The 21,731-nt window shown below is 38.7% G+C and overlaps 1 protein-coding gene across 1 annotated transcript in view; it reads right to left on the bottom strand.

Annotated features, from left to right (window-relative positions):
• Positions 1–13,791, bottom strand: part of TMEM26 (transmembrane protein 26) — a 47,589-nt gene extending 33,798 nt beyond the window's left edge. The window contains exon 1 of the mRNA XM_025397206.1: positions 13,232–13,791. Coding sequence (XP_025252991.1) covers positions 13,232–13,422 — 191 coding nt within the window. The 5' untranslated portion in view covers positions 13,423–13,791. The remainder of the gene's footprint in view (positions 1–13,231) is intronic.
• Between the last annotated feature and the right edge of the window lie 7,940 nt (positions 13,792–21,731).

Below are 21,731 nucleotides of genomic sequence, written 5' to 3'. Positions count from 1 at the left end.
ACTCAGCTCTGAAAATGTACTCATGGCTACATATTTGTTACTTATGCTTATGAAGGACTCTTAGAGGACAGCCAATTAGGACACTGTTTCTTCATATAATTTATAATGACTTATATTTTTAAACCATGATTCTCAAAACTAAACCTGTATAAGGTCGTGCACACTGGCTCATGCCTGTAGTCCCAGAACTCTGGGAGGCCAAGGGGGGTGAATCACTTGAGGTCAGGAGTTCGAGACCAGCCTGACCAACATGGTGAACCCCCATCTCTACTAAAAATACAAAATTTAGTCGGGCATGGTGACTTGCACCTGTAATCCCAGGTACTCTGTAGGCTGAGGCAGGAGAATTGCTTGAACCCAGGAGGTGAAGGTTGCATTGAGCTAAGATCACACCACCACACTCCAACCTGGGCAATAGAGCAAGACTCTGTCTCAAAAAAAAGCAAAAACAAACAAACAAACAAAACAACGACAAAAAAACTAAACCTATATAAAACTCCTTGAATCAAGGGCCCTTTTCTTTGTACTGTTGAATACAAACATCATTATGCCTAACTTCACAATCAATGTTGAGGCAATTACTGTCACACTGCCATGGTTTGCATGGAGCATTTACCCACCACGACCTACAAGATGCTGCCCACTCAGGGCCCTGCCCACCTCTTGGGCTCTGTTGCTTGCCATTCTTCCAACTGTGTTCATGTAACAGTGTTCTTCTTCCAGTTCTCAAAAAAAACCAAAGTGCTATCCTAACTGAAGCCCTCACACACGTATTTCTCTCTTTAGAAATACCCGCCTCTCCTACTTTTTTAAACTTTATTTTTATTTTTATTTTTTAAATTATTTTTTATTTTCCATAAGTTATTGGGGTACAGGTGGTGTTTGGTTACATGAGTAAGTTATTTAGTGGAGTAAGTTATTTAGTGGTGATTTGTGAGATTTTGGTGCACCCATCACCCGAGCAATATACACTGCACCCTATTTGTAGTCTTTTATCCCTCAACCTCTACCACATATCAGTTATATGGGACTTCAGAAAACTTTCCTTATTCCTTAAGTCTAAATTAGCCCTCTCTGGTCACTTCTGGGCCATAAATTTTCAATATTTATAATTACATATGTGCATATGTAGATGTGTGTGTATTTGATATCATTTAAGTGTTGACTCCAAGCAATTCTAAATAATGCAAGCACCAGAACTGGGTCTGTCTGCTCAAAATTGCAGTCATCTCTTAGTATCTGGGAGGGATTGGTTCTAGAAACCCCGCAGGTAGCAAACACTATGAATGCCTAACTTCTTTATATAAGATAGTGTAGTATTTGCGTAAAACCTATGCACATCCTCCCTATACTTTAAATCATCTCTACATTATTTATAATACCTGATATAGGTGTAAATGGTATGTAGATAATTGCTGTACTGTACTGTATTGTTTTTTATTTGTATTATGTTTTAGTGTCACATTGTATTTTTTTTTTCCCCAAATATTTTTGATCTGCAGTTGGTTGAATACGCAGGTGTGGAGCCTGCATATATGAAGGGCTGGCCGTATACTCTCTGCTCCTTCCAGAGTATCTGGCATATGATCAGCTTGCCACAAACATTTAGCGATTTGATAAGGCTCTGGTTGATTTACAGTTTCTACTTTTTTGACACTCTGTGGCTGGTTTGACTAAAAATTTCTTCTTGAAATATCATCATAAACTGATTTTTATTGGAAGTTTTACAGACGAAAACTAATTTTATATGTTCTGCTCCTATGAAAAACGTAATATTTTAGCGTGATATCATTGCCACTAATTATTATGTTGTGGGTTTGCAGTATTCTTGATCATGTGTTGTCAGTGCAATTCATTTTTAGAACGAAGAAGAGTGTGAAGTTTAAAAATTAATAAACCAGATTTTATTTTAGTCTTTGTCTTGATGGCGTCAAGAGTAAGGAGATATGGAGTACCTTGTATGACGACTAATACCATGGAAAGGTCTGGCCAACTCACAAATCATTTATATCAGGTTTCTGGATGACTGTTTATAAACATACAATATATTGGACTGATAAAAAGCTGATAAGTATATGATTCAATGACTAAGACATGTCCAAGTGAAAAATTTTTACAAATGGACGATACCCTATTACCAGTGAGCTATCTGCCCTTAGAAACTCAGATTTATTACAATCCCAATTACCTGTCAGAATACCAAAGTTGTCCAGCATGAATTCTTTAATGCCAAATTACGTTGTTCAACTATTTTTTCATATAAAACCCTCTTAAAATCTTTCTTTTCCATGAAGTTGTGTTTTTTTGTTTTAATTCTATAGCTCTTAGCCTACCTACCAATTCTCTCCCAAGTACACAAACAGGAGCACCATCTCAAAGGAATTTTTCTTTATATATTTACTTGTTTATCTAAAAATTCATTTGTTTTGTTTTATTTGTTTATGAAATATATAGGTATATGTGTGTATATATAGGTCTTGCTACATATTAGACACTGCTCCAAGCTCTTGAAAAGCTTTACTCATTGCTTTTGTCAGTTCATTTCATCCAAAAGTAAAATATTATTTACCGTACAAAGTTGTCATTTCAACAAATTATAATGTTTTCTACAAAATGATAAGTCATGACATTTAGCAATTTAGCCCTGTAGTAAATTTTATTTACTTTGACTCACCATTAGTCTAGAATTAGGATTCCATTTTCCTCTTTCTAAAAATGACAATTATTAATGTTTTCTTATTGAAAAAATATCATCCACTCATTTTTATAAACAAACAACAATATAAATAAGCCTATGGAAGAAAAATCAGCCATATCACTACCTTGTTTAGTTTTTCTCTGTCTTCTCATCATGTGTATATATCTGAAAATGGATAATATTTAAGTGAAGCAAAAATAATATTCAAAATGTACTTTAATTGAATCCAGATTTTATTTGTATTTCATTTCTCCATATTTTCTCCTCTACAAAAACAGAGTGAAATTGTAAGAATACTAGACCCAAGTTTCAAAATCTCATGTTAAGTGAGATTTTGCATGTTCTCAGTAAAATTTCTGGAGCAATTTATAAAAATTTATTTTCATGGAAATCAAAAAACTAGGTCATGATATTCTTTTGTAAGTCCCTAAACCTGTCTAACAATGCAAAGGTTGTTTGTCCTTCTTACATGTAGACTCATTTGTCTAAGTGGGCCTTAACATGTACGATTTCCATCAAGGCTGCTTGGCAAGGGCTTTCTGTTAGTGTGTAAGGGGAATATGATGACCAATATAACAACCTCAGTATTTCCTCTACCTCTCTTCAGTTCCTCAAAGTGAACCCAGTGCTTTTGCAGAACACAAAGCCTCTGAATGCCTGGGAAGTCACCAGTGTGACCCCAGCCACCACCCATTAATCTTCTTGACTAGCATGTCCCTCATCACCACCTCCCTTCCCAAAGCCCTTTGCAAGTGCCTGTCCCCTGGCAAGTAAGCCACAACTAAATGGCCAAGAGCTAACGAGAATTCCCCCCAAAATGGAAAACTGAATATAAATGAGAATGTTTTAAAAGGTGCCAAGATCAGGCCGGACATGGTGTGTCACGCCTGTAATCACAGCACTTTGGGAGGCCGAGGCTGATGGATCACTGGGTCAGGAGATCAAGAACATCCTGACTAACACGGTGAAACCCCATCTCTACTAAAAATACAAAAAAAAAAAAAAAAAAAAAATTAGCCAGGCGTGGTGGCAGGCACCTGTAGTCCCAGCTACTGGAGAGGCTGAGGCAGGAGAATGGTGTCAACCCGGGAGGCGGAGCTTGCAGTGAGCCGAGATCATGCTACTGCACTCCAGCCTGGGAGACAGAGCAAGACTCCGTCTCAAAAAAAAAGAAAAAAGTGCCAAGATCAGTTGATAGGTTTGTTTATTCAGTGATCTTAAGGACACCAGACAAATAATGACAGAAGAGACAAGGAGGAATTTCAAATGGGTTGAGAAAATCCATTGCAATGAAATCTTTCTTTGTATTTCCAAAGCCCTTGAAGATTGTCTACATTTAGGTTTTGTAAGGAGAAGATACTGCTGAATGTGACTCTTAATTATAATTTTCATTGTTTGTTGTTGCAATTTAAGAAAATAAAGTCATACTCCCAAATAATGATATAAACTGATAGCAAAATTAGTACCGCATATACTTCACTCAGTCTAAAATTTTCCAAGAGTAGGCCTAAAGCAAGCACAAGCTTTATTACAACTGAAGTTGTTCACAAACTCCAGCAATATGTTTCACTATTACTAAACTAGTTAATATGAATTCATTTGAGGATCTACATACTATCTTTCTCATAAAATATTTTAGAACAAAAGAAAATCATGGCATCCTCCTAAATGAATTGTTCCAATTGAAATCCTAACTATCACCATCATGATACTCTTTCAACCTGAAAAGCACATCTTTCTTTTCTGCACTCATAACCACCAGTACCTCAGAAATCATTTACCTCTGAAATGTTCCTTGTCAACAAGCCTACCTTACTGATTGTATCCTGATTCTGCAGGCTTTCCACACTCTCTGACTTAATTTGTGAAAAATTATTTGGTTCTCTAAATGTCATTTTATATTGTTTTCATATAACTATATATATTTTCTATTTTTTATAAAACCACCATCACAGCATCTGGTACAATAAATGCTTATTTAATGAACAAATGAACTTATATTGCTGCCAACTACAGGAACTTTAATGCTCTCTGAGAAAATAAAATGCATTATAATTGTTCTTTGTGTAAGGCTTTAGTTTATTTCATTCTAAGTAAAGACAGTAGTACTTATTTCTGTTCTGTAGAGGAGATTGGCTTTTTAGGACAAAAGTTAAAATAGTCTAGAATTTTCCCCCTTTTCTTCATTTTACATCCTGTTTTGGTTTTACAAGAATGTTTGCTTGTGCAAGAGTGCATCTGAGCCAGACACTCTTGTATGTAGTGTGGACTTCCCTACATTGTGTTCTAAGCAAAATCATCGCAGTCTTCCTTTAGCAGGTGACTTGAGTTTTACCTACATAATTAAAACAAAACAAAACAAAACAAAAACAGAAAAAAAACACCACCAACAAAACTTTGACGCTTTCTCTACTACAGGCAATCCTTGACCCTAAAAATTACGTAGTAATGTAGTTACTGAATACAAAAAGTAAGAAATAGGTTGATGGAGTAAGGGGAAGACTTAACACAAGATTACCAAGCTTTCAATCCTGGGAAGAAGAATCCTTCTCCAGACCTCTAAGCTGTAGCTTCCCCATCTGCAAACAGAGGCGTAAAGACACTACCAGGGCTATTGTGAGGATTGGATGAGTTGATGCGTGCAATGCCAATGCCTGGCTCAATAAATGTGAGTGCTCACCAGATGCTAGGAATTGTTTTCATTATCTATTATTATCAGTTGTGACCTTGGATAAATGATTTAGTGTTGGTGTGCATTAGTGTACTCACCCTAAAATGGTAATTAAGATGGCAACTAATTTATAGAGTCAATGTAAGGATTACATGAGACAAGGGAAAGAAAGCAGGCTGTAGCATTGTCAGTACCCAATAATTGATAAGTGGTACTACCTCCATTATCATCATCACCACCATCACCTTCATCACCATCATCACCACTAGTATTAGAAGACTGTCTGAGAATGGCACCAGCTAATTTATTTTGAGGCTATTTCAGGTAGATTAAAATGTGTATGGGACAGGAAGCTCAATCTGGGAAATAAGAAAGCAAAGGAACACTACAGGAACAGCCCCACCCGCTCATCCAGGGCTACAGCAGCACTGATGTTAGAGGACCTCTTTATGTGCTTAAGGATGATTGATTTTTATTCTAATAAGTGGATAACATTAAGTCAGTTGTACATTATCGACCTCTTTGAGGTAAGTCAGACAAAACAAAGATAAAATGTAACCCATCTCCTTAAATAACTATAGGTAATAGGTTTATATTCAGAGAAAAGTAACAAAATTTGCGTTCACCCTGGCATGTTACATTAACAAGCCTTATATTCTTAATATGATTTCAATATGACTTTCCAAAAAAGTACATTTCATTAAGTGCCTACATTAAAAATTGAGTTTTTAAAAAAAGGGAAAGAAACTGTTATTTTTAACAAAACATTTTATATACTGAAGGCCTAATTGTCCTAGTACCAAGACTTTATAGGAATTTCCAGAGTAGTGGGGAATATACACAGAGGGAGAATAAACCTTGACGTAAATGTGAATTTTCCACTGTTGGAAAAAAGTTAAGCTATTCAGATTTGTCCTGATGCTGTATGCATAATGTCACTGCCGTGAGAAGAAATGCATGAAATTTAAAAGTAGGAATATATTTATGCTGACTTATAGGAGCTGCCCATGCTAATTTATACTTTGTTTTTTTTTCCAGTCAAGTACAAGAAGTGAAAAAAATATACCAGTAACCTTAATTTTCAGTTCTAAGTGTCTCAGTTGAACATGATCATAAAGAAAGCATGGCCATCATTCAGTGGTTCCATTTCTTGGAGCTCCCATTCTACTTGCAGACATAATTATTACATTGGTCTGAAGTCTTCTGTGAGGCAAAAGAAGGAAATACGACTTCTTGGGAGTAATGCACGGTACTAATTTTTGAAGAAGACTCTTCTTCCTAAACCATGACTTGGATTACTAAAAGCAAAGCCATTTGCTAATAACATTCAGTGTGTGCTTCCCAAAATGATACACATTTAAGTCATCCTTCTGCAGTGAGTTCAAGACTCAGGATATAAAACACACATTCCCACAAACATACAGGAAGATAACAAATACAAGCATACTTTGGTTTCAGATATCTCAATAAAGCAGATCACACAACATTTTTGGTTTCCCAGTCCATATAAAAATTATATTTACACTATACTCTAGTCTATTAAGTGTGCAACAGTATCATGTCTTAAAAAATGTACATACTGGCCCGGTGCGGTGGCTCCTGCCTGTAATCCCAGCACTTTGGGAGGCTGAGGTGGGCTGCTCACGAGGTCAGGAGATCGAGACCATCCTGGCCAACATGGTGAAACCCCGTCTCTACTAAAATACAAAAAAATTAACCAGGCGTGGTGGTGTGCACCTGTAGTCCCAGCTACTCGGGAAGCTGAGGCAGGGGAATGGCTTGAACCTGGGAGGCAGAGGTTGCAGTGAGCCAAGATCATGCCACTGCACTCCAGCCTGGTGACAGAGTGAGACTACATCTCAATAAATAAATAAATAAGTAAATAAATAAATAAAAATGTTTTATTGCTAAAAAGAAAATGCTGACACAGAGGCACAGAGTGAACACACATGTTGGAAAAACAGTGTCAAGACTTGCTCCCATCAAGGCTACAACAAACCTTAAAAAAAAAGCACTATATGCAAAGCACAGTAAAATGAGGTACGCCTGTAGTATAAACCCTCAGATACACTAAAAAGCTAAAGAGAGATTTCAGGAAAGTTGGACATGAAGTGTGAAGACGGAGAGAAATTGTTTATCTTCTGAGAGAATTTCCAGTGCCCAAGTTGGCCATATGGAAGTCACAGGGTCTCCTTTCAAATCCCTCTATGTCATCCTCTCTGGGGTCCAAAAAGATTGCAGTGGGGAATGGGGAAGGAAGAATTTTATTTCCAAACCTTCTCTCTGGCATTTTCATAAACATTTTTGATGGAGGAAAGTACATATTATCACATACTACAGAATTACATCATACAGAGTTCTTCCGCATTGCTCAAAACTTATAAATCAAGATCAAATTTCACACAGTATGCATCTGTTGAGTCTAGGTTTTCAATTTCACTGCTGAACTTTTCAAATGCAATTGAATGATCTAAACAGATTTCAGTGAGCTTTTTACAAAATTGGTTTGAATTTGAGATCAGTTTAGGATAGAATCCTTTCTGTTTCCTAACTTGTCTTTTCTGTTTTCAGCTGTGAGCCATCCAGACAATATCTAATGCACAGTGTTTAACATGAGGTATGTAAAGTTAAAGAAATTCAGAAGAGTTTTTAACATGGAGTCTAAGGACACTGGAATAATAAGAAAAAGGGAAGAATAGAAAAACAGTATTAATCGGTCATTTGAGGGTATGTCAGAAATATTTGAAGGCTCATGAAGATTGTCCCTTTATCTTATCCTCCTCATGCCTGGCTGGCGCCCTCTCTTCTTGAAGGCCTAAGCTCAAAGGTCACATCCCCAGTTAGGACTCTCTGACCATCCAGTGGCACCTTCCCCTGCACACCCCCCTCACTCTGTCACCCAAACCACTGGGGCCTTCAGAGTTCTGATCACTCATTTGTTCAATTTTCTGTTACCTATTCATTCATCTGTTTATTAATTACTTACATCTTTATTTTCTGAGCCCCTTGACTAAAACGTGAGGTTTGCGAGGGCAAAATTTTGCCTGTTTATTCACTTCCATATTGTCAGTACTTGAATAATGCCTGACACAATGTAGTAGATGTTCCGTACATTGTTGTTGAAAGAAGAGTGTAAACACTGTGCCCTCTCTAGAGAAACCTGCTCAAGGTTGCCTAATTCACCTGCCCACCCAGGAGGTTCTGTCTCTACATGGCCTTCGCACACCTCTCTACAGATACAGCTCTCACCCATTCTTCCTGCGACAGCTCAAATGCTGTCAAGTTTCCTGTTCCCGACCCAGTATTCAGCAGCACATCCTTTCTCCTTTGAACTGCTGGAGTGAGTAAGACTGGGAACCTGGAGTTTTCACTCTTCTCTCTCAACTGACAACTAACTGGTCCCAAAAGAGATGACTTAATAAGTCTGTGCCTCAGTTTCCTCATCTAAAAATGGGAGAAAACAGAGAAACAAAATAAACCAGATACTGAAAGGATGAAATGGGATCATCTGTGTGGAACACTTGGAAGGTTCTGGAACATAGGAAATGCTAAATATTCATAATTATTCTCATTGCAGCACATTTGAGCACTTCATCAAAATGCTACCTTTTAAAATGTCAACCGTGTTTGTTTTCTGTTTTGTTTTTTTTGTTTTTTTGTTTTTTTTTTTTTTTGGTCTGGTCACGCAGTGTCTAGCATAGTACCATATCATGCTTGCTAATTAAGCAATTCAAAAATACTTGTCTGATTGAACCTAATAAAGTAAAAGGAAATGAGAGATAACAAAGCAACGTGACCAAATAGGTGAGCTATTATTTATTAACTCACAAATGATATTTTCCTTGGATTTATCTGGGGAAGAAAGCTCCAGTGCCTAAAATTGTATACTTTTGCCAGTAAGTTCAACTTAGCTTTCTACTTATTCTCAGATAATGCCTGCTTTCGAGTGAACAGGCTTCAAACTTGTCACAATCTTAGTAATTTTTTTCTATCCCTGAGGAATATTTTATTGGCTGGAAAGCAGCTGAAATGTTGCCTTTTCTTTGACTTTACCTAAATGGTAATTCACAGATCCATTGGATTGTTGCCCAGACAATAGAAAATCAAATCAAGAAAAGCTTAAGCCAAGTGATATTCATTTTCATCTTACAGAAATGTAATTAAATACGCAGGTGAAACAGATAAATATTAGGTGGGAAAAAAGCAAACTCCAGGAGCACACATTTTTTTAGCTTAACGGGGGACGTGTTGTTGGCTCACCTTCCCCATTCTATAGGATTCCAACAAATTAAACCTCTCCAACTGGCGAGTTAGTAGTGTTGATGTAATGTTGCTTGTCCCTGGACAGCTGAGCTCAGCAATTCCAGTTCCATGTTTCCTTTCCAAAGGATAGCTAAAGAAACATTCTCTGGATAAGTGTCATATGTTTGCTATGTTTCAAAATATTTAGTTCACATTTTCCTCTATAGATCTATTCATTGTTCCACGATTTCTATAGATTGGACTCATTTGGGTCCAAGTGTAAATTTATATTAAAAGGACAATATTCAAAGTAGCCCAGAGTAGTCCAAAGGAGGTTCATGGATCTGATTTTCAAAGAAAAGAACTTTTCCACCGTGTGTGTGTGTGTGTGTGTGTGTGTGTGTCCATCATTCAGGTTTATTCAATCACTCAATCTATTCTAATCTATTCTTCTTTATTTATTTTCAATACGGAAGGTTATTTTTTTCCTTTTCCCCTTCTCTTTCTCCTCCTCCTTCTCCTTCACTCCTCACTTCAAATTGTAGAAACAATGCTTTCAACCGATACAAAGGGCAATTCTTTTACATTTTAAAAAAATGTAACCATAATATACACAACTCTATAACTTTAGTGTCTTGATAATATATCATGGACATTCTTCGAGTTTAGTGGTTAACATCTAGCTCATTATTTTTAATGTCAGTAAAATAGCCTATAGTATGAATATTTCACAATTCTTAACTATTCCTTTGATTGATAATCAGTATGCTTTCAGCTTTACTTTCCACAAACAAGATGGATATTAATATTTTTGCTCATGTCTTCACATATGGGTACCTTTGGTTCTATAGGGTAGATTCCAAAATATAAGACTATAAGAGCAATGGAACAAAGGTTTATCTATGTATCTATATAGATTAATGCATATTAATATTTTTCTATATAGAGGTATAGATGTTGTCATAGTGTTTGCTTCATCTCTATTTAATTCCATCAGCCTAGATTTTCTAATGGAAATTTTTTCTTAACACTCAAAACCAAAAATTATACCTTGCTTTACCAGAATACTTCACCTAGAAAGGGAATGTTCCCCAAATCTAGCCCTTTTTCATTGTTACCATATTGTTTTAAAGATAATTTCCTACATGTTTTAGCAGCCCATGTTCTGATTTTTTTCTCTCATATTTATGACAGAATAGTGTGTGGGCTTTGTCTACCACAAGAATGAACATATTTGTATACCCAGTTGTATTTGGTAACATCAACAGAATAAAACATTACTAATCATATTCCTTTTTAGACCATTTACTAAGACTCATTTGTTGCTGCAATTTTACACTAAGTCAAATCAATCAACTTTTTTCTTTACTTATTTTCAAATTTGCTTATTTCAAATATGGCATAGTAGATACTATGCCAGCAAGATTTTCCTTGAATTAGTGTTATAATGCACAGTATATATAATGGGTCTGTTCTTCCTAAATAAAGGTGAGAATTTTTTTTTTTCAACATTTTTGCCTGGAACCAATGGTGTATTGGCTAGTCGCTCAAGTAAATTTGTCTGACATGTGCAGACCTAAAATGTGTCTAGTTGATACAAGAATATTTTTAATAAGAAGAAAATAAAGAAAAATCTTTGGATCTAGAAAAGATCATTGCTTTTTTATTCATCATCAATCAACATATATTATTTCATATAATTCTCTAATTGCCCATGAGGTAAGTATTCACAGGTAAGAAATTGAGGCTGAGACACTAAGTAGCCTGCTCAAGGTCTGACAGCAAGTAGGAAAACCCATATTTTACCCCATTATCTGTCTGATTTTGAGGTGCATATTCTAAACACTAGTATATCCCCAGTTTCCTGCATTACTTGACTTACTGACCATCACTCATTTTTATCCCAACCATTTTTCCTCTCTCAGTTGTAAGTTATATGTCAGTCCCAATCAGCAGTAAACAAAGATATAGAAATGAAGGTAAAGTTCCATTTGTATAGGATTTATACACAACAGGAGTGTCTGACTTAATGCAAGTTAAGGCCTCTGGTCTACTCGTGGAGGGAGAGAGCAAGCCTCTCTTCTGAGGTTGAAGGTCTCCTAGAATCTCTGGTGGTTGGTGGCAAGACTATTTTCCATGGAACAGTTTTCAGCCTCAGACTTCATCTTTCTGTGACCAAAGATATTTCCACTCTGGTTTGTTAAACCTACTCAGTCAAAGTTAAATCAATGTTATATGACCTGCTGAGTGAACAAACACTTTTCTCCCCTTTTGTTTCTTTAACCCTGAGGCTTATTTGGGAAGCTAACACCATTTTTCTTTGAGATTTCCAAAAGGCACACTGGAAAGTACCTCAAATGTCTCATGCTTAATAAATTCTTCATGGGGGTAGGGAAGTGGAGGCAAGAGTAGTCACATTCCCATCCTGGTTGTATTAAATTAGAATTGTTCTTGAATAATTTGAGCATTGATAATTCTAGAAATTTTTCAACAGTAGAAAATATAAGCAAGATTCACATCATCTTCAGAGGCAACATGTTTTCTTCCATGAACTGTCAGGAAATACAAAGCATTTTGTAGTTTAATATGTAAAACTGTAGAGCGGTTGTTTCATTTTTTGAATACAATGACTATAATGCCATTGTGTATGTAATTTGCAAATTGCCTAATACCATTTTCTCCTTTGTCATAGCATGAGGTATTTTTAATGTATTGATACATATGAAAACACATCCCATTTTAAGAATTAATACAGAAAGAGGCCTAACTTGCAGAAGTTCTGGATGAACTTCCAGACGGATTCCTCTGGGGGTTAGGAGAGGCTCTTCGTCAATGGCAAGAGAATCTTTTTCTCAATTATTTGATTGTCATTCAAGCCTTTCGGGGAGAAAATGAGCAACACACGTGGCGTGTAGTTCTTGCACACAGAGGTTAAGACTGAACTACTACCTGCTGGTCCCTTCACCAGCGTTACAACCCGTTCCTGGCAAGATAGGCAGGCCGTTAGCCAAGCCCCAAAGCCACCAAACCCAGACACCTGAAGCTGGCGTTGTGCCAGAGAGAGCGCAACGCCTGCGGCTGGAGGGAAGGGAAGCGGATGAAACCCCAGATGCGCAGCGAAGGTCTTCTCGTCTTAGGAGGGTGGCCCGTGTGCTCAGCTCTTTCGAAGGTCGCTGATGCCCAGCGAAGGACATTCCCACACGTGCACGCACGCAGAGTAACCCGCGCACACTCACACACCCCAGTTTCAGAAGGCACACTACATGGCAACCTCCTTGTCCCATGACTCCCCTATTTGGGGGGCACATTCAGCAAAACAGACCAGCGCTTCCTCCCTTTACTGATCTTCCAAGTTTCCAAACCTGAGACTGGGTGACTCTTGCCTAGGCTCACGGATCGAGCCTTCCCAGTGTTGCACTGAGACCCTAGGGTAGCCCTGGCGTGCCCAAGAGATGCGCAAGCATCTCGTGCCTTCCAAGCTCCCAGCGAGGACAAATGGGGTCCAAATTCTAGTAGAATCTGCGGGTTGCGGGAAGATGGACTCTCGGGCTGCCCGCGAGTGCGGTAGGGGACAATACCTTAGGGCCCCGTGAGCCCTCGCTTTCCCAGGGCACTCTCACCATTTGTAGCCTCTGCCGCGCTTGAACCTCAGGGTGAGCGCAGTCTCCAGGAAGAGCAAGAGGTTGAGCAGCGCGAGCAGCCAGTACCACGACTCCTTCTTCACCTCGGTCACTCGCCAGACCCCGACCAGCGAGTGCAGCACGAACAGCAGCCGAGTGGCCAGGGCGTTGAGGAAGACCAGCCCCTCCATGCTGGCCCGCGCACTCTGCCTACGGCCCCTTGCCTGCGCCCCCAGGACCCTGCCTGGCGCTCTCGGAGCCCACCCGTGGGCAGGAATATGACAAGCACTGAGACCTGCTGCTGCTTGTGGTCCCTTCTCACCCTCAGCGCCCGACGCCGGTAGAGCTGGTGCGCAGCTCGCCCCTCCCCCAAACTTCCTGAGAACTCTTCAAAGAGGGGCGAATCCAAACCCAGCTTTTCCAGACGGCTGGGCTTTCCAGGGAGTGTGCAGCTGCGCTGCCCTGGCTCCTGGGCGTTATTCTCCAGCGCTGCCCACCCCCCTCCCAATCTCGGGGCCAGTCTCCATCCCTGTCCTCTATCCCCGCCCCCGGGCCTCCGTGAGGTCCCCAAGAACTTCCCCATCACGAGGGGGCGGAAAGAGAAGGGAGGAGGACTGAAGGTCAAGGTGCAGCACAGCCAGAAAGGCGGAGGAGGAGCGCATCTCTGGCAGCTCCTCCTTACTTTTCCTCCTTACTTAATTCACTCCCACGTTTCACGCTGTCATGGTGACCCGAAGCCGGGACGCAGAAGGGCCAAAGAATCCAAGCACTTTTAGAAACCCGGTTACTGCCCAGCTTGAAGAATTAAAACTTCCTAGGATCTGAGGCAGTCAGACCCTCCGGGCTTTCTGTGAGCTTAGCACACCTCCCTGGGCCAGTGGGTAGCCCTGGTCACTTTTACTTCCTTATTGTGCCATCCCCCACCACACCACACCCCTGTTTTGTTTTGTTTTTCCTGAAAAAATATAGGGGTAGCAAGATAAGACTGCAGAGGGGTAAGTGGAGTAGGAGACGACGGATGATAAAGCCAGGAATGCGATTAGAAGGTAAAATGCATGCACTCCCAAATTCAAGGACCTGTGCTCTTGAGATCAACGACCATGAATTAAACTCTCCTTCTTCCAGCATCCAACACAAGAAATGAAGTCAGGGTTTCCCAAAACACCTTCGTCGTTTTTGTTTCATTGTTTGGTGTCCTACCACCTGTACTACTATTGACTTAACATTTTTCTTTAAATGTCCTCAAATTTTTACTCAAATAAATTTATTTTAAAAAGAAACTTGTATCACTTGTAAATGGAAAGCCTGTAGAGTTGTCTATAGTTGGAAGGTAATTACAAATATAGCTAAAATATAATAAACTAAGTTATTGAAATCTCTCTAGATATTAATTAGTGCCTTCCAAAGCTTTGTGCCTCAAACTCCCTCTTTCTTTGTTATAAAGGAAGATATAGAATTAATTAGTCATATTACTATAATACCAACCAAGCAGGAATGCCCCCTTGACCACATTAGTAACATTGAAAGAAAAGTGCATAGGGAATATCTTTCTGATTAGGTATAGTCAAGTTAAAATCATGTCATACTTTTCTTAAAATCAAGTTGAAAAACTGCGAGTTAGATGATTAATGCCTCCATTGGGTGAGAAATCTCTGATTGCTCACAAGAAGCTTAGAAGTGATTTCCGATACTGAGATCTGAGAGAACTTTTGTTTCCTCCTGTGGGTCAGCATTCTCCCACATCTTACAGGAAATCCAGCAGTGATTTACCGGTGCTGTTTAGTCTAGTTTCTAGTGTCCTTCAACGTTGGCTGATGACACAGTGACCACAGGCTATTCAGTGAAGTGGAAAAGCATAGTGTGGCAGACGAATGCCATGGAAGGAAGCAGTGTGCTGTGGTGGTTAGAGCCCTGTATCCACCAACCAGCTGACTTAGACTACTCACTAAGTCACTTAGTTGTATTGTGCCTTTTGTCCTTCTGTAAATTTGGTACTCAATCTATCTACTCACAGGGTCATTGTGGGGATCAAATGAGTTAATCCATATGAAGTGCCTGGCAAGTGATAAATGCTTGGTAGACATCAGCGATTATTGGGAGGACCAAGAAAGTTACGCCAGGGGAGCTGCTCTTCGATGATCTGAGACAAGTAATAACAGGATTGGAGTGGAGGTACATGACATTCCTGTCGAAAAACCCCAGATGAACAGGTCTGGAACCGAACAAGTTGAGTTTATTACTTTTTTAGTGAGGGGGCACACTCCACGGGCCACTGTGGAGCATCTCAGTATGACAGTGTTAGAAAGGTTAAAAAGCATTGGAGATAACATTAGGCATGATTTGGGCTTGACCTATGTGATTTTGGGGCTTAGGGAAGTGAGGCTTTACTCTAGATGGAATGCTATTAGGAAGTGGGGTTAATTTTATGTTGGGCATGTTGATAAATCTAATATAGAAAGGGATGTTTGTGGTTTGTACAATATTCATGTTCAGATGTAATTTTGGAGAGGTCCTATTTGATCCACCATGATCTCAGAGTGGCCTTACCTGATGTTGTGTAAAACTTGTATGTTCAAGAGGAGGATGCCAATGCCTGGCTAATGATGCCAGACCACTTGCTTGCAGTCAGGAGTTGTTTCTCTCTCTCTCTTTTTTTTTTTTTCTTTTTCTTTTTTTTTTTTTTTTGAGACGGAGGAGTCCTGCTCTGTCACACAGACTGGAGTACAATGGCGCGCTCTCAGCTCACTGCAGCCTCTGCCTCCCAAGTTCAAGCGATTTTGTGCCTCAGGCTCCCGGTATTACAGGCACATGCCCCACTAATTTTTATATTCTTAGTAGAGATGGAGTTTCACCATGTTGACCAGGCTGGTCTTGAACTCCTGACCGCAAGTGATCTGTCCACCTCTGCCTCCCAAAATGCTGGGATGACAGGCGTAAGCCACCGCATCCGGTAACTTCTCTCTTTCTCAAGCCTACTAGGAAGGGCTCCCTAGGAGAGCTTTAAAAAAGGGAAGGCAGTCAGTCTGACATCTTCCAATCATTTGTTGTTCCCTATTTTGAAGGTTCAGGAACAAATTAGGTTCTATTGTCTCTGGATCTGATAAACAAAATTGTCATTAAAGAGAATTAAAGGTTATTTCTTCTTAATTTTCTCCTAAGTCCATTTTAAAGACTGGAAGCTTTCAGAAGTATCTTAAAACTGTCAGGCAAATAGCCCAATAATCTTTAAACAAAAAGAAAAAAATAAGCAATTTTAAAAATTTACTCTTCTTGAAAAAAAGCAATCTCAGTTGCATGCACCCAGGTCTTGTGGTAGAGGCTGAGGTTGCACTAAAATGTAGCCTGCTTGTTCCACTATCCCAGGAAACAGCTAACAACTTCCCTTCTGAATGCAAACGGAACATAATTATCAGGATTTTCTTTCAATTTGGGTGATTCTGGCTACAAGGAAGAGACTTTCTCAATTCGCTCATGTAAAAGGAGTAGTTATTGGAAGGGAATGCATGGTCTAAAAATGGAGATGGACTCTCTTGACTGAAGAATAGGAGGTAGATGAAGACAGGGCTTTGGGAACTGGGAGCCTGAGGACAGCTGTGGACTTGGGTGGCAGCAAGGATCTCAAGGTTGCAGTTTCCAGACCTTTGCACAGCAACTCTCTGACACCGTTGTCTTCCAGCCAGATTTCTCCACACTGAATTCAAATTGCTGAGATAAGGAATTCAACTGACTTCCTCCAACTCTAAGTACCAGGGTCACACTATGGACCGCAGAGCAGGCTACTGACTGAAATCCAATCATTGACTATCCCTATGCAAATACCAGTTTAGTGTTGTTTTGTTCATCCTTCAACGTAAGATTCTGGGCAGCAGAGTTTAAGCAGGGGAGGAATGGGCATGGCAGGTACACGGAAACGTGGAGTACCATGCAGCTGTGGGATGACATGCCACATCCTACACCTATGACGCCAAAGATGCCCCTCCCTAATATTATTGAAACATTGTGCATGCAATTATGCATGCAGCTATGGTCTCCAAACAGGGATGCAATACAAAGGCACATCTGCATCCAGAGGCCACCACAGCTGCAGATTGTTCACGGAAGCTGCAGTCTCCTGGCAATCTTCATTCCTCCCTTGGCTCTATTTAATCCTATTCAGACATCACTTGTATACATAAATGTGTGTGTGTGTGTATGTGTGTGTGTAATACAATGCATGAAAAAAAATCATACACTACAGGAAGATGTATCTATTCCCCAGAGGAACCACTCACAATTACCATTTTCAATTTTTTTTTCTGATAGTTACAATTATACCTTTAAAATCACAATTTATATTCCTCTATTTCCTGATTTACCAATTTACAGAACTTGATTTTTCAGTTCGATTTGGGGAATCCATTACTCCTGCAATACCTTCTTCCTTCCTCATTCCACCTGTACTACTCAAATTTGTTAAAATTATTGTCTGTAACATTCTATTCTCCAGCTATAATTAAGCCTGCATACTGTGTCTTCTCAACTGATTTATTCTAAAAATTGAAAATCAACAAACAATATTTAAAATATATAATACAATATATAATTATTACTCAATATATTTTCACATATTTTCAGAGTCCATTATTTTCTAGAATGCAATGTTACTGATAAGAAGTATGTTTTATGTCTCATTGTCTTCTTCATGTAGACAAGTACTTTTTTAACCTCCAGAAATTTTTAGAATTTTGTTTTACCTTGGAATGTTTATCATTTGACTGCATCTAGATATTGGACATTTCTTTCATATACCCTGCTCAACACAGTAGTCTTGTGTCTTTCGGTAGAGAGTCAAGTCTTCTTTTATTATGTCTTTGATCTTTTTTTTTCTCCTTCATTGTTTCTGTTTTCTCCTTCTGGAATACCTTATATTTTTCATCTTTGTCTTTTTCATCCATGTTCTTGTAGTTTCTTACCTTTATCTTCTATATGTTTAAGTTAGTCTTTGGATTATTTAATTTTATTGTTGACTTCTATAAGTCATTTTTTTGTTGTTGATCAACTTATTTTGTAATAAGCCTTACTCATTAATGAGATTTACTTTTACAGCAGTTTATTCTTGTCTGGTGGATGCAATACCTTTTTGTCTTCCTGAATTATTTCCGTTTTTACTTGATTGGTTGCTCAGTTCCATCCTTTACATCCAGGGTTTTGTAACATGACAGTTCTCAAATACTCTGATGATCTTTTGTTGTTCATTTATTTTTACAAACCGAGGACTGGGCTGGTTACAGGACATATTTGAAATAGGTATATGAGTTGCTGTTTATCTATTAAATGGAAGAGCTGGCTGTGGTCCTGGACACTTGGGCAAGAAACACTTGCCAGGTCAGCTTCCCTAACAGGTGCAATGAAGAGGAGCAGGCAGGGGTATCAAGGCAAGGAAGGTTCCCCTGAGAGCTGGTTCTTAGTGCATCTTATTCAGTCCTTGGTAGAGCTGCCTTGATGTCTCTCTTCTACTCCATGCCCTAGTTCTGGCTGCTGTGAAGATCCATATCTACCCATAACAATGCTCCCATTCTACCCACGACCTTACTAGAAGCCTCACAGTCCACCCAACAACTTTTCTCTAAAGAACACCCCTCAGGTTTTAGCTTGGGGGCAAACATCACTAGTGATATCCTCTAAGTAAAGAAGCAGAAATTATCTCTGGACATTTCAATTGTTCTCAATATAGGTGTTGAACAAACACCTCAAACATTACTGCTCTGTTTTTCTCTGCACTGGTTTTTCCAGTGACCCAATCCTGTCTGTATTCTGTCTCCCTGGATTTCCTCAAAAAGGAGGTTCAACCCCTCATGCTTTCTAATACTGCTATTATTGTATCTTTTTGGTTCTGCAAAATCCTTTCTTCCATTTCAAAGATGAAATCTTAATTCCCAGTTCCCAGTTTGAAACAGAAAACTCACAGGTTGCTTTACTGTTCGAAATGTGTGTATTAAACAGGAAAAGGAATTGTAATTATTTCACATTATAATATAACATGAAGGAAAATAGAACTTTATTAAGCTAGTAATAACTATCATAATTACTCATCTTTAGAAACTAATAAAAGTCAATGGTAGTGATCAGTTTTCAGACCCTTCAACAGCTAACAAGGAATAGGAATCTAAAGTGCAGGTGGAGGATCTTGATGAGACCACCTTCTTCAAGAGCTGGCTCCACGTCTTACGTGAGAGTTGGAGAGTTACCTAACTTCTTTGAATTTTGGTTCTCATCTATAAAAACAAATAATGCTAGGCCTTCGTGTCTATTATTAGGATTAAATTAACTGATACTTCAAAAGTGCTCAGAAAAATGTCTGGAATAAAGCAGGTACTCAGTAAATATTTGTTGAATAAATAAATAAACATGTAAGTGAGGATTGGGTAAATAACACCCAAAATAATTCCCCAGCTGGGACCATAGCTGAGTATTCTAAGGCCAGCTGCTTGTAAATTATGGGGCTAGTAAATGTCATTTGCCTCACTCCATCACAAAGAAGGGAGAACACTGATCAGTAGAAACATTTGATCATATTCTGTGATGATGTAAATTTGTTCAAATAAGCCTAAGGTTACAGTTACAGTATGAAGATAACATGAATCACTAAATCATGAACATTCCTAGCCACAGCAGCTCTAGAGTGAGTTGACATGGGAAAGCATTGTACGATATTGCTTCATTTATGTATAATTTAGAAGAGGTTGTCAGGTGCTACAAAGGAACCAGTAGGGTGGAAGTCCCAACACCTTAGTTCCATTTCAGCCTCAAGATTCCCTTTGTATAATGGAGCTAAGGATACCAGTCTGGTCCATTTCATGATCATTAAAAGAACCACATGAGGTAATGATTATGAAAATGCTTTGTACATTGAGGTCAAGGTTAATGTCACCAGTGATAAGTCATGTTGATAGCATGCGCCTTTGGTATGACATTATGAAAATGGCACTTTACCTCTGTGATCTTCCTCCCAAAATCTCATAGCCCTTGTTTAACATGAGAAAAACATTACACAAAGACAAATTGAGGGACATTTTGCAGAATAACCTACCAATACTCCTCAAAACCGTCAAAGCCATGAAAAACAAGCAAAGACTGAGAAACTCTCAAAGACCAGAGGAAACTGAGGAGACATGATGACTCAATGTAATGTGGTCTTTTGGATGGGATTCTGGAACACCAGAAGGACATTAGTAACAAAAAATAATGAAATCCGAATAAGACCAAGGGTTTAGTTGGTAGTACTATACCAATGTTGGTTCTGTATTTGTGATAAAAGTTATGTGATAATGTAAGATGTTAATAAGAAAAATAAATGAAGGGTATATAGGAACTCTGTACTATTTTTGCAAATATTCCATGCAAATCTAACTATTATAAAATTTAAAGGTTTATTTTTTAAAAGTTGATAGGTAAATATAACATTTTATTTGGTCATTTAATTTTATTTCAAAACAGATTATACATTTAGAAGGAGACTTCCGAAATGTCAGATAAAGGAATTATGTGACATTTTAAGAATACTTTTCAAGTACCACGATCAATTATCTTTCTGCTACCTTCCATGAAAATTGTTCTATGATTGTTGTCATCAATAAAAACCATTATCTCAGTGCTAAAAGGTCCACAGAGCTTATCTAGTCCAATCTTCCCACTTTACCAACTGAGGCCCACAAGAGGCAGGTGACTTTTCCAAAGTCACAATCAATTTCATTTTTAGCAGCTTTCAGAATGTGAAATAAGAGATATTTTTATTATACCCAAAACACTAGAAAAAAATGAGTGTGTGTGTGTTTGCCAGAAAAGCTTCAAATATGAGTGTGCGTGTGTGTGTGTGTGTGTGTGTGTGTGTGTGTAAAGCTCCAAGGAGTCACCTAACCCAATTATGGGACTGGCCTTAAAGAACCCTTCTTGGAAGAATGACCACTTGTAATTTCTTTAAAAATGAGGGGAGAGTTCACCAAATGGAGGGAAAGGGGAAAAGGGTTTCACGCAAGAGAAGGGATGTCTTGTCCTCCGAGATTGCAGGGCGGAAGGAAGGGTGAGGGTTTAGATAAGGGAATGACTAAAGTGAGACAGGAAAATGATGTAAGTCAGGTCTGATGATCTCAGCCATCGTAGTAATAGGATATGAGACCATGTGCTGATAGTGAAGAGTAGGCATTGGGTGGGGAACTGGAGGAGAGTGGTGAGGATTTTAGCTTGTCTTTGAAGATAAAGAGTAAATCTAAGCAAAGGTAAATAAAAAGCTAATGAATAATTCTAAGCTTGTATTAACACCATCATATAGGGATATGCAATTTTCTCTAGCAACCTTCAGACATCCAAGTACAGAGAAAGTGGACTGTGGCATTCATCTAGGATTCAGTTTTCTTGGGCAAGGTTAACAGAGTATGAAGATCTAAAGGAACCAAGGATGTTGATATCAACCATTCTGAGATCAGCTGTAAAGCCTAGGAGGTGTAGGAAAAAAATAAATTGG

The sequence above is a fragment of the Theropithecus gelada genome, chromosome 9, assembly GCF_003255815.1.
Source record: "Theropithecus gelada isolate Dixy chromosome 9, Tgel_1.0, whole genome shotgun sequence".
Lineage (NCBI taxonomy): Eukaryota > Metazoa > Chordata > Mammalia > Primates > Cercopithecidae > Theropithecus > Theropithecus gelada.
Note: the sequence above shows the minus strand (reverse complement) of the source record. Positions and strands in the feature narration are given on the sequence as shown.